The 15,215-nt window shown below is 42.4% G+C and overlaps 1 protein-coding gene across 2 annotated transcripts in view; it reads left to right on the top strand.

Annotated features, from left to right (window-relative positions):
* The window catches only part of LOC131947287 (uncharacterized), a 96,970-nt gene that overhangs the window by 27,002 nt on the left and 54,753 nt on the right, over positions 1-15,215 (top strand). The window contains exons 2-5 of one of the 2 annotated variants that reach the window (XM_059308452.1): positions 2,193-2,377; positions 4,622-4,844; positions 9,663-9,843; positions 10,628-10,724. In XM_059308452.1, the coding sequence (XP_059164435.1) occupies positions 2,218-2,377; positions 4,622-4,844; positions 9,663-9,843; positions 10,628-10,724 (661 nt within the window). In that variant the 5' untranslated portion in view covers positions 2,193-2,217. Of the gene's footprint in view, positions 1-2,192; positions 2,378-2,437; positions 2,470-4,621; positions 4,845-9,662; positions 9,844-10,627; positions 10,725-15,215 lie in introns of those variants that run through there. The other variant, XM_059308453.1, reaches the window with a different exon arrangement.

Below are 15,215 nucleotides of genomic sequence, written 5' to 3' on the forward strand. Positions count from 1 at the left end.
CATTTGGAATAAAAAAAACGTAATCATTCAAAATTTCAATTTTATTTTACATTTTAAAAAATAATCTTTCACAATTCGTTATTTCTGCTTCCTTTTAAATTTGGGAAAGTCGATTATTTTAAAACATAATAATGTTAGCCTCAATCTTGCTTTGCTATTCAAATGATAAATAAGCGATGAGACGACGAGTTTCTGAATGAGGAAGTAGAATTAGCTGATCATGTGTGGAAACTTGCCTTGTTAGGTTGTGAGACTGTGACATTTCGACGTTAGACATTTCGGGTTTCAAGAACATTGGGTACAGAGAAAATAAAGCGGGAGTAGTCTCCCCTAAACTTTCTCGTATGGTCTTATATAACGGTAAAGGGGGCGACAATTCAATTCTGACCCGGATTTAGAAATGTTTTTTATTAAGTTTTGTAATACTTAGATTCTAAAAATAGAATAGACTCAAGTAGAAAAGAGAATATCGCACCAATTTAACGCAAACAGTGTGTGTAGAATAGAGCGGGTAATTAGGGGTCATCCATAAATGACGTCACGTTTTTTGGACGATTTTTACCTTCCCCCCTCCCCTCCGTCACACATCGTCACAAAAAAGCCAGACCCCCCCCCCCCCCCATAAAACGACATCACACCTCAGCCTACAACCCCCCCCCCCCCTCAAAATTGCAGTTGAATTTTTCTTAAAACATCGATATTTTTCCAAAATCTTGTCTGAACTCTGTCAACATAGAGTATTTTAATCAACGAACCGGCCCACGGCATAACATACGCCGCTATTTAGTTGTTGTTTTTTCTACTTTTCAGTAATTCATAATTTGTGAATTCGACAGTACCAACGCTGACACTGAAAGTATTTCTTTAAAACACTATAAGTAGCTCGTTAAGGACCATAACCCCCCCCCCCCCCCTGCTTCCCCCCCCCCCCCCCCCAACGTTTAAAATCGTTTCAAACTAAATTATCTGCCACTAATAGCCGTCACTAAACCCGACTCCACGAAGGTAAACAGCGTGAACCACAGCTCACTAAGACCATGTAGGGGTGGGGATGGTCACACCGTCACAAAATTGTGGACCCCCCCCCCTCCCCCTGTGAGTGTGATGTCATTTATGGACGATCCCTTACTACTTTATAAAGGAAACTCTGCTTACGTATTTTTGGGAAATTGGAAATGGCGTAAAGTACTATTACCGGTCACCGGAAATCACTTCAAGTTTGAAAGAATGGAGAGAGTAAAATCATATACCTTAGTAAAAAAATATGATCCACCAAACTGAAACATTTTATAAACCAGAAATAAAGTACCACGTCACTCACAAGGTCGCTAAAAAATTGAAAATGACCCAAGTATAAGTTCTTATACTTTTATACTCATATATACAATTTCGTCTTCCTGACAGAAACAGTACTCAAATTAGCGTTTTCCCACGAAAATACAGAACATTGCCACTTTAGGTTACCAGAAATCATTTAAAATATGATAGAAACATGCTCATAAAATGTAATACTTATATGCAACATTTCGTTCACCTAATTTAAACGATACTCAAGTTATTAGCTATTCAGAAACCGGAAGTAAAGTTCCGGTGGCCGAAAATCATTCAAAAATTTATACAGAACTGTACATTTGATATAAACCTATATGAAATGTCGTCAACATAACTGAAACGGCACTCAAGTTATCGTGTTAACAGACAGACACACAGATATTCAGACAAATTTGCAAAACAAAGTTTCTCCGACTCAGGGAGGTGTAAAACGTTGAGATTTATGAAAATCTCGATTTTTGCAAGAATACAATACTTCCTCTATATGCCTACTTCGTATACGAGAAAGTAAACAAAAATCAGGTCTATTATAGGCACTATTCTAGACTACCTATCTAGTGTTTTTGTGTAGATAAAATAATACAGGTACCTACTTATTGTAAAGACACGATAGGTGGGGCGTCGTGTTGCCCCAATCCCTTGAATTACTTCAAACTCAGGGTAAATTGTCTTGAGAAATGTTACCATCTTTATCGTGTTTATAACGTGTCCATGTAGTCTCTAGCTGCGACCTACCCCTCAAATGACTGGTGGCTGGCACCGCCTCCACTTCCCCCACTGCTAAACCTCTGTTAAAACCTCTTAAGATGTTCCCCTAGCCGTGTTACTGTGGACGAACTAACCCATCGACCTCCTTACAGCCGAGCGTGCGCACAATGTGTGGGGATGACTGAGCTTGCCCCAGACGCCAGAGCCCACAGTGAAATTCATGTCGACCAAAAGCCCCCGCACCCAGTGGGTCAAGGCCATGCTCAAGGTCAACTGCCAGGTCAGCGGTACCATGGCGGGAAAGCCTGGTGGAGTGTGGGCGAACTTATGCACCAAGGTGAGTTCAGATCTAAACTAGCTTGAAGGTGAGTTTAATGTTTGTTGAGTTATTGAAAGCCTGGTGGAGTGTGGGCGAACTTATGCACCAAGGTGAGTTCAGATCTAAACTAGCTTGAAGGTGAGTTTTATTTTTTTAAAGCATAAGTTGTAAAATTTTAAAAACGTTGACGTATTTCTGATGTAGATCTGTTTAGGCTACTTTTCGTATGTTACCCAAGACACAGTTTTATAGCCAGACATTGCGTTTGAGGGAGGGATTGTTAGCCGTAAACGTCAACTCATTCATCCGATCAGTCTGTTGCGGGGAGGGGGGGGGTGATAGCTGTCAATGTATTCATCCTATCAATCTGGATAGAATAAGTATTGGCGAGATGGGAGTTGACATATATATCTGACGGCAGTTCATGTAAACCTCAAGTCTACTATGGGAGTTGATGGAGGACTGCATCACGTGACTTTCCCAGTACCCTATTGGTCAAACTAAATGTTGATACCAAATTGATGTAATTTTTTTTTTACAAAGACCGTGTTGATGACTTGTGTGTTATGAGATCCCAGTTTAATTTCGTGGGAATCTCCAGACTCTCGCATCATTAGATGGTCTCCAGTTCATCGGGGAGGGGGGATGGGGGCTTGTTCGACTGACATTTACGTCACATTTCAGACAGGGAGAAGGACATTTCCTTGACCTTTATTATTTATTTGACATTTTGGAAAATTAATTTTAACAATGAAATTTATAAATAATAAATGAATGAATAATTTCAATAGTTCTATCTTTTTAAGAAGAGTGACAAGTATAATTATGATGGCCTCAATTGACGTAGCATTTAGCCTCAGACAAAAACCTTGAGCCACCCCCTCCCCTCTACCCCAACTGGGCCCTGAGAACATGCCAGCACACGTCTGCCCTCTGGCGGTCAGTGATGAGCCGTTCATGACGATACCCAGTGGTGGTCAACGCTGGCTGTATGACAGCCTGGCAATGGCCGCAATCCCAGACGTGACGTCACTGACCTCAATATCGACAGACGAGAATTGTGTCGCCAGGACGATTACAATACTCGGATCTCGCCGTTCGTGTGGTATTCGACTACCGCCTCGTCTAGTTAACAGGACAAAGGTCACGTGTCATTTTGTGATTGATCCAACCAAGGTCCAGTTTCACTGACTTAACGGCTTTTTGCCAGCAGATCTAGGTCACGGTGACCTAGCTTCAAACATAAGGGAGTGACCAGCTCCACCGCAGAACATGACAAAATCACCCATACCTTTCTTATAGCACAAAATCACCCATACTTTTCTTATAGCACCAAATCATCCATACCTTTATTATAGCACCAAATCAACTATACCTTTATTATAGCACCAAATCAACTATACCTTTATTATAGCACCAAATCAACTATACCTTTATTATAGCACCAAATCAACTATACCTTTATTATAGCACCAAATCAACTATACCTTTATTATAGCACCAAATCATCCATACCTTTATTAAAGCACCAAATCATCCACACCTTTATTATAGCACCAAATCATCCACACCTTTATTATAGCACCAAATCACCCACACCTTTATTATAGCACCAAATCAACTATACCTTTATTATAGCACCAAATCAACTATACCTTTATTATAGCACCAAATCAACTATACCTTTATTATAGCACCAAATCATCCATACCTTTATTAAAGCACCAAATCATCCACACCTTTATTATAGCACCAAATCATCCACACCTTTATTATAGCACCAAATCACCCATACCTATCTTACTTATAGCGCCAAATCACCCATACCTTTATTATAGCATCCATCATATACAGAAATTAAAAGATGTTTTGAAAAAAAAAAGTCATCCCCACCTTGTCATATAGTCATCATGTTCATCCTGTAATGAGTTTTGAACCTCAATACATTTTCTATTCGAAAATATTTTAACTCCAAACCAAGACATTCGGAACTATCTTTTAAAAAGCTGGAGATAATACTCTTCCCTTGAACAACCCTATAAATAACCCCTCATCTCTGGACGAACGAACCAGGAGGTAAACAATATGTAACCTTACATTATGTAAGGTTTATTTAAGGGGACACAACTACTTTGCCCAGACAAGTATTGTCCGTGAGAAGTCAGACCAAAATATCCAGTCAATGAGTGAAATAAATGAGTTGCAGAAAAATCGGGTTTCTTTGCTTTCCATTCATTGCTGCCTACACTTTCGGTTGACCAGGTTTGACCCACCAGTCCGTGGGACTTAGTCTGGGTCACAATGATGAGGAAACCTGGGACCTCAGCGACTCATTGGCTGACCTCTACCAGGCCGTGACCAGGAAGGAGCAGAAGGCCGCCAGCAGGCTCAAGAGCCACACCGTGAGCCGCAGTACGGGCCAGAGCATCACAGACGGCAACACGGTGGACATACAGAGGTGGCTGGACGATGACACAAACAATGGGTAGGTTGGGGCTTGGGTGGTGTGGGCAGGTGCGGGATCGTGGGGGGTGGGGGTGGTTAGGTGAGGGTGGGTGGTGAGGTGAAGATAGGTAGTATGGGTGTGTGGGATAGTGAGGTGCGAGTGTGTGGACGCGCAGGGCATGGTGTATGGTGAGATGCCGGTGGTTGGTTAGGTGAGAGTGTGTGGTGAGATGTGTGTGTGTGTGGATAAGTTCTAATTTTAGCAACAGCTACTTAGCAACTTCTTCCACACAACTAGTCGTAGTGTCGGACAAAAAATGTTATCTGTGCTGGTGGAAGGAGGTCAACATGAGAAAAACAGCAGACAAGAGTCAAGTATTGACAGGGAACTCAAGCCAATAGTCCACTCAACTGGGCGGGTACATGGGTGACACTAAAAGCAACTCAAGTGACTAATACAGCAGTAGGGGAGGTAAACCCGAATGGTCAAATGGAAATAAACCAAAAAAGGAGAGGCTTTTCTTGAGAGAGTATTCGTCCTTTTCTGAACATGAAAGAAAGAAGAACACGGTTGATTTCAAGAATTCCGTTAAAAAACCAGCCTAGGGCCCAGCTACACGAGCCACGGCACAAGTTTGACCGTGCCAGTGTGAGAACAAGATGAAAAGATTCCCACCAGATTAAACGCCATCTTAGGCCGCCAATTTCAACATTGCTCGGTGTCAAAAAGTCGCACACATTTAAACTCCCATCATGTCATTTCTCAGTCTTCATTAAGGAGGAGCGACTTGAAAAAAATCCCGCTTAATTAATTCTATTTTTTTAACATCGCCATTAGGGACCGGCATGCAATAGAAGAATGAGCGCTCAGTATTTTATGAGACTAATTACTCTGATGATGAAAGTCAGCTAAAATAAGCGAGTCTAGCACGTAGTTTGTAGCTACGCTGATGCCAGGCCATTAAAGCGTGGTGTCCTGACAGAAGTGGTGGTGGTGCTTGAGGCGTACACTTCGCTCTAGCCACATGATCACACCATCAACCACGGACCACACCATCAACCACACGACCACACCATCAACCACATGATCACACCATCAACCACATGACCACACTATCAGCCACAGGACCACAACATCAGCCACATGACCACACCATCAGCCACATGACCACTCCTTCAACCACACCATCAGCCACATGACCACACCATCAGCCACATGACCACTCCTTCAACCACACCATCAGCCACATGACCACACCATCAACCACATGACCACACCATCAACCACATGACCACTCCATCAACCACATGACCACACCATCAGCCACATGACCACAACATCAACCACATGACCACACCATCAGCCACACGACCACACCATCGGCCACATGACCACAACATCAGCCACATGACCACACCATCAGCCACATGACCACACCATCAACCACACCATCAGCCATATGACCACACCATCAACCACATGACCACACCATCAACCACATGACCACTCCATCAACCACACCATCAGCCACATGACCACACCATCAACCACATGACCACACCATCAACCACATGACCACACCATCAGCCACATGACCACAACATCAGCCACATGACCACAACATCAGCCACACGACCACACCATCAGCCACACGACCACACCATCAGCCACATGACCACACCATCAACCACATGACCACACCATCAACCACATAACCACACCATGAGCCACATGACCACAACATCAACCACACCATCAGCCGCATAATCACACCATCAACCACATGACCACTCCATCAACCACACCATCAGCCACATGACCACAACATCAGCCACACGACCACGCCATCAGCCACATGACCACTCCATCAACCACACCATCAGCCACATGACCACACCATCAACCGCATGACCACACCATCAACCACATGACCACACCATCAACCACATGACCACACCATCAACCACATAACCACACCATGAGCCACATGACCACAACATCAACCACATGACCACACCATCAGCCACACGACCACACCATCAGCCACATGACCACAACATCAGCCACATGACCACACCATCAGCCACATGACCACACCATCAGCCACATGACCACACCATCAACCACACCATCAGCCACATGACCACACCATCAACCACATGACCACACCATCAACCACATGACCACTTCATCAACCACACCATCAGCCACATGACCACACCATCAACCACATGACCACACCATCAACCACATTACCACACCATCAGCCACATGACCACAACATCAGCCACATGACCACAACATCAGCCACACGACCACACCATCCGCCACACGACCACGCCATCAGCCACATGACCACACCATCAACCACATGACCACACCATCAACCACATAACCATACCATGAGCCACATGACCACAACATCAACCACACCATCAGCCACATAACCACACCATCAACCACATGACCACTCCATCAACCACACCATCAGCCACATGACCACAACATCAGCCACACGACCACGCCATCAGCCACATAACCACTCCATCAACCACACCATCAGCCACATGACCACACCATCAACCACATGACCACACCATCAACCACATGACCACACCATCAACCACATGACCACACCATCAGCCACATGACCACACCACCACCTGCCTGTCTACACAATGCACCGTGTGATCAAGACATCCAACATTTTGAGTTCAATGCCTGCTAATGTCAGGCTGGCATCCATTGTCCCAAAAGTACCGTGATTATTCCCAATCTGACCGTAATGCACATTTAAATTTCATTTAAAGTGCTAGCCCACATATTTGATTTCCATTTTCGAGACGAACTTAAGATGGCACAAATGGTTATTGCTGAGCGGATATGAACAGTTAGCAGAAGAGGAAAAAAATCATTTGCAATATTTTTTTTAAAAATCGTCTTTCATTATTTTTTTTGTTGGTGAAGTATAATGTCCACTATTGAACACACGTTTTACAAAAAATCCGCGCAGATTTATAAATTTTAGATTCTCTTCAGGGCGATCATGGGATTTGTTAGGATACAATTTTAAGAGAACTTATTAAGCCCTTTAAAAAATACAAATGCGTTGGCCGTAAAAAAGAAATTGAGTGAGAAATTTTATGTGGTTTAATTCATATGAACAGATTGAAAAAATGGAATATTGGGTTCAAATTTTACAGAAGACTTTTTAAAACTCCCGGCTTAAAGGAGACTAGAGTCCATAAGGAAGCCATAAGCGGCGATCGTGTGAGATGCCAGCCAAATCTCGTGAGATGTCAGCAAAGTCTCGTGAAATGCCAGCAAAGTCTCGTGAAATGCCAGCAAAGTCTCGTGAAATGCCAGCAAAGTCTCGTGAAATGCCAACAAAGTCTCGTGATATGCCAACAAAGTCTCGTGATATGTCAGAAAAGTATTGTGAAATGTCAGCAAAGTCTCGTGATATGTCAGCTAAGTTTCATGAGATGCCAGCCAAATCTCGTGATATGCCACCCAAATCTCGTGAAAAGCCAGCCAAATATAATGAGATAAAAGCTCTCAGACGTACTGAATGGCTAGTACTGACCACTGTTGTCTGACGCCACCATTATGACTGACCAGTACTGTCTGACGCCGCCACCATGACTGACCAGTATTGACCATTTGTCTGACGCCGCCACCATGACTGACCAGTACTGTCTGACGCCACCACCATGACTGACCAGTACTGTCTGACGCCGCCACCATGACTGACCAGTACTGTCTGACGCCGCCACCATGACTGACCAGTACTGACCAGTTGTCTGACGCCACCACCATGACTGACCAGTACTGTCTGACGCCGCCACCATGACTGACCAGTACTGTCTGACGCCGCCACCATGACTGACCAGTACTGACCAGTTGTCTGACGCCACCACCATGACTGACCAGTACTGACCACTGTTGTCTGACGCCACCACCATGACTGACCAGTACTGTCTGACGCCGCCACCATGACTGACCAGTACTGTCTGACGCCACCACCATGACTGACCAGTACTGACCAGTTGTCTGACGCCACCACCATGACTGACCAGTACTGTCTGACGCCGCCACCATGACTGACCAGTACTGTCTGACGCCGCCACCATGACTGACCAGTACTGACCAGTTGTCTGACGCCACCACCATGACTGACCAGTACTGACCAGTTGTCTGACGCCACCACCATGACTGACCAGTACTGACTGACGCCACGATTATGACTGACCAGCACTGTCTGACGCCGCCACCATGACTGACCAGTACTGTCTGACGCCGCCACCATGACTGACCAGTACTGTCTGACGCCGCCACCATGACTGACCAGTACTGACCAGTTGTCTGACGCCACCACCATGACTGACCAGTACTGTCTGACGCCGCCACCATGACTGACCAGTACTGTCTGACGCCGCCACCATGACTGACCAGTACTGACCAGTTGTCTGACGCCGCCACCATGACTGACCAGTACTGTCTGACGCCGCCACCATGACTGACCAGTACTGACCAGTTGTCTGACGCCACCACCATGACTGACCAGTACTGTCTGACGCCGCCACCATGACTGACCAGTACTGTCTGACGCCGCCACCATGACTGACCAGTACTGACCAGTTGTCTGACGCCGCCACCATGACTGACCAGTACTGTCTGACGCCGCCACCATGACTGACCAGTACTGACCAGTTGTCTGACGCCGCCATTATGACTGACCAGTACTGTCTGACGCCACGATTATGACTGACCAGCACTGTCTGACACCACCACCATAACTGACCAGTACTGACCAGTTGTCTGACGCCACCATTATGACTGGCCTCTGTCCCCCAGGTTTATCCGTGTGTTCACCTCAGACACCGACCCCCACGCCCGCCTGTTCCCCTGCACCGTGACGACCCCCGCCCAGAAGATATGCCTGCAGCTGGCCATCCCGGGCAACTCCCTGCACGTCCAGTTGAGCGGTGACGTCATTCGACGGATGGAACCAGTTGACTGTCCATTGGCTATTCAGGTACGAATAATGGTGTAACTACCTCTCTGTTATGTTATCTAGTCGGCTTGTTTGGTGCTTATGTTTCTATGTTATTCCAACATTATCAGCAAGTTTAGTGATATCAAGTAATTTCTAGGCTATAAGGAAGTTTGATGGTATCTAAATAATTCCAACAATATCAGCAAGTTTGATGGTATCTAAATAATTCCAACATTATCAGCAAGTTTGATGATATCTAAATAATTCCAACATTATCAGCAAGTTTGATGGTATCTAAATAATTCCAACATTATCAGCAAGTTTGATGGTATCTAAATAATTCCAACATTATCAGCAAGTTTAATGATATCTAAATAATTCCAACATTATCAGCAAGTTTGATGGTATCTAAATAATTCCAACATTATCAGCAAGTTTGATGGAATCTAAATAATTCCAACATTATCAGCAAGTTTGATGGTATCTAAATAATTCCAACATTATCAGCAAGTTTGATGATATCTAAATAATTCCAACATGATCAGCAAGTTTGATGGTATCTAAATAATCCCGAGCTAGTTCAGGCAATATCGAACACATTACAATCATCAAAGAGACTGCACTATTTTTAAAACAGATCGTTCCTGATATTTTACATTTTAAAGTTTCTTTTTAATCTGTGAGATGGTTCAAATAGTGGGTGGGGTGGGGAGTTGGGCCGTAGAATGATACATTGTGGCAATCAGCAAAAAATCTAGTGTAACTATGACGCATGATTTAAAAAAACAAATGATCCCAATGAATTCCTCTCCCTGCTGACCAGAACGATTACCTGGCTGGACTCGGCTACAGAGACATCAGGTACATACAGGAGGCGGGGCCAAAGGAGGATCTGGCATTTCTGGTCCGGTTCTATTCAGGTCAGTGCCTTCAAACTGTTTTCTCGTGTCTCACTTCAAATGATTTCCTTACATTCATGTCTCACTTCAAATAACTTCCTTACATTCATGTCTCACTTCAAATAACTTCCTTACATTCATGTCTCACTTCAAATAACTTCATGTCTCACTTCAAATGATTTCCTTACATTCATGTCTCACTTCAAATAACTTCATGTCTCACTTCAAATGATTTCCTTACATTCATGTCTCACTTCAAATAACTTCATGTCTCACTTCAAATGATTTCCTTACATTCATGTCTCACTTCAAATGATTTCCTTACATTCATGTCTCACTTCAAATAACTTCCTTACATTCATGTCTCACTTCAAATAACTTCCTTACATTCATGTCTCACTTCAAATAACTTCATGTCTCACTTCAAATGATTTCCTTACATTCATGTCTCACTTCAAATAACTTCATGTCTCACTTCAAATGATTTCCTTACATTCATGTCTCACTTCAAATAACTTTATGTCTCACTTCAAATGATTTCCTTACATTCATGTCTCACTTCAAATGATTTCCTTACATTCATGTCTCACTTCAAATAACTTCCACATGTTCATGTCTCACTTCAAATAACTTCCTCATGTTCATGTCTCACTTCAAATAACTTCGTCATGTTCATGTCTCACTTCAAATAACTTCCTTATGTTCATGTCTCACTTCAAATAACTTCATGTCTCACTTCAAATAACTTCCTTATGTTCATGTCTCACTTCAAATAACTTCGTCATGTTCATGTCTCACTTCAAATTACTTCCTTATGTTCATGTCTCACTTCAAATAACTTCATGTCTCACTTCAAATAACTTCCTTATGTTTATGTCTCGCTTCAAATAACTTCCTCATGTTCATGTCTCACTTCAAATAACTTCCTTATTTTCATGTCTCACTTCAAATAACTTCATGTCTCACTTCAAATAACTTCCTTATGTTCATGTCTCACTTCAAATAACTTCATGTCTCACTTCAAATAACTTCCTTATGTTCATGTCTCACTTCAAATAACTTCATGTCTCACTTCAAATAACTTCCTTATGTTCATGTCTCACTTCAAATAACTTCATGTCTCACTTCAAATAACTTCCTTATGTTCATGTCTCACTTAAAATAACTTCCTCATGTTTATGTCTCACTTCAAATAACTTCCTCATGTTTATGTCTCACTTCAAATAAATACCTCATGTCTCACTTCAAATAACTTCAAGTTCATGTCTAACTTCAAAAAGCTTCATCAAGTTCATTTCTCACTTCAAATAACTTTCTTATGTTCATGTCTCACTTCAAATAACCTACTTATGTTCATGTCTCACTTCAAATAACTTCATCAAGTTCATGTCTAGCCAATTGTAAACAACTTTGGTAAATACAAGTTAAAATTCAAATAAGCCTAAAAAGGAATCAACTAAAAACAAATTTTGTTGATTTGATTTTTTTAAGGTTTGCGATATGGTCACGTGATATTTGATATGATAAATCAAATGTTTTGTAATTTTAGAAAATTTAATTAGATATCTGATATAATTAATTTGATTCTCTATAGGGACAATTTAATTGGGCATTTGATATAGTTAATTAGATGCTCTATAGGGACAATTTAATTAAGTATTGGATATATTAAATCATGTCCTGTAATTAAGGACGATCTGATTGAGTGTAGTTTTAACCGGTTGTATGGAGTGGACGAAATCTTGACGCATGCTTAGAATGAGCTGTATAGGGTTTGTTGGTTTGTGTATGTCTGTGTGTTGTTGTATCTATGTATGTGTGTTGTGTCTAGGTATGTTTGTTAGTGTAGGTCTGTGTGTGTTTATATAGGTCTAAGTATGCGTGTTGTTGAGGTCTAGGTATGTGTGTTGGTATAGGTCTAACTATGTGTTGATATAGGTCTAAGAATGTTTTGGTATAGGTCTAGGTATGTGTGTTGTAGAGATCTAGGTATGTGTGTGTTGATATAGGTCTAACTATGTGTTGGTATAGGTCTAGGTATGTGTTGATATAGGTCTAAGAATGTTTTGGTATAGGTCTAGGTATATGTGTTGTAGAGGTCTAGGTATGTGTTTTGGTATAGGTCTAACTATGTGTTGATATAGGTCTAATAATGTTATGGTATAGGTCTAGGTATGTGTGTTGGTTTAGGTCTAGGTATGTGTGTTGGTTTAGGTTTAGGTATGTGTGTTGAAACTGTTTAGCTGCTATTACCGCTGAGTTGAATGCTCAGAGAATTGACGGGCTTTTGTAAACCAAACCGACTGAATTTTTTCAATTGATTTGACCCCTTTTACTCCGCGTTTGGCTTGAAACTAGGCCTACTTTACATTAGTTTACATCTAGCTGTGACGCTTGTTACACCTCTATGCACTGGAATATTTGCCAACACATATAGGCACCAATAGGAAAAATCTGGAGAAGTTCCAAACCCCTTCACTTACCATCAGTTGCTTATATAATCTTGATGGACAGTTTTGCCCATTATCCACGGTTTTGTTAAAATGTACTTGTCTAAATTATTTTTCTTTACGTTCTATTTTAAACTTAAAACATGGCATGAAATGTCTTTGAAATAAGAACCTGAAAATTTGCCATCACGTTGTATGGTAGACATTGATAATCTCGCTGCCAATACAGTTAGTTACACGGATATTGCCTTAGCTGTCTGCCCATTTATATTAGCTGTCCAAACATATTCGTAGCTTTCCGGACATTTATTTTAGCTGCCTTAACATCACCTTTTCTGTCCGGATATTTCTTCTAGTTAAGATGGACCCCTGGATCTAAATTTAGATTCTCGGACATTATCTACCCGACACCTGCGCCCCCTCTCAGCAATAAGATTTCTGCCCATCTGCCCATCTCTTCAAACGCTTATCAAGTCCCAGAAAATGAAGTAAAGAGGTCAAAAGGTCAACTTGTTTAAGATTGTATCTGGTTAGCTGCACGGGATGGCTATGTGGAAGATGATTGTGATCTGAGGGTCGCTCGTACAGACGGACTGAGTGGGGGACAGGACGCTGTTTTAATACGTTGTCGCCCACACAACTGAAAACATTGCTGCTCCACAGGACGTCAAGTTTGAATAAATCATTCCATTCTGAATACAAGTATATTCGTCAGAGTTTCAGGATTATTAGATAAACTTGGCCAGAAAAAATCAAATTCTCAACAACCTGACCAGATATTGTCAAACTGGCCACAATTTGGCAAAGAAATGTCAAACACTACAATCAACTCCAGCATGAAATACGTGCTGTGACAAAACGGCCCGACAAAATGGTCCCGACAAAATGGTCCCGACAAAATGGTCCCGACAAAATGGTTCCGACAAAATGGTCCCGACAAAACAGCCCACAAAAGGGCCACAGTTAAATTGACTCCGTCATATTGGCTCCCGACAAAACGGCTCCCGTCTTTACTTCACACCTATAGGCTCCAGTCGTTTTAGCTTTCGACAAAAGGGCTTCAATCATTAGTACTCCCAACGAAAACGCTCCTGTCACTAGGGTTCACGTACATGAATAGTCTACCGGCGAAATGGTCTCATTGAACATGACCCTTCCATTACAACCACTTCATCTTCAGAGTTAGCTTAGCCAACACCTTTAAATAATACAATGTATGTAGTTATATGTCGGCAGGCCTTATTTTTACATTATTGTGTCTCAGAAATAGTATGTATTTGAAATTATCAAAACAAAACTTCGTATATCCTCTAAACATCATGTCTATCACACATTAAACTTGTATTCTCGTTTTTAAGCAACAGATCTTAACCTGCGGTTAATAATACCTCGGTTTGTTTATTTATTGCTATTGGTTCCTGAAGTTTTTCATTCAGGCATTTAAAAGAGATCATGGTGGTAGTGTAGGTAGGTTCTGCGTGTCGTTGGTGGACTGGATTAAATGGTTACGCTTATGCCAAAAGTTGTCATACGATTTATTTGTCTGGAGCCAATATGTCGGAGCCCATTTATCCTGCGCCCATTTATCCTGTGCCTATATGTCGCGAGTCAGTTTGACGGGAGCCAGTATGTCGGGGCTATTTTGACTGGATCATTTTGTCGAGGACGGATTTGTCGGATGTGACTGAACATCTGACGTGAGACCAGCAGACCCCGCCTATAGCGAGCGGCTGATACAAGATGTAGCGTCCTAAAACAGGTCCTAGAAATATTTTCACTGGGGTGGCTGTTGGTGTCAGTAAACTTTGCCTACAGCTGTTCGTGTATGCCGCCAAACGATACAGCGATTGGTGACTGCTAGATCACGTGTTCACTGCCACGACAAATCGTGATCTAAGCTGTCTGCCCGTCATGTCAGTCTAACAGTGCAGTCGTATCGTGAGATACTGAGTGATGCCGCTGTCGTACAGTGTGTGTGGTTGTGTGGGGTTGTGGGTGAGTAGATATGGGAAGGGGAGTGTGGTAATGTAAGAAGGCCTGAGTTTACTCTCACCACAAGGAT

This window comes from Physella acuta, unplaced genomic scaffold (genome assembly GCF_028476545.2).
Source record: "Physella acuta isolate Inbredline_101_S28 unplaced genomic scaffold, ASM2847654v3 ptg000591l, whole genome shotgun sequence".
NCBI lineage: Eukaryota > Metazoa > Mollusca > Gastropoda > Physidae > Physella > Physella acuta.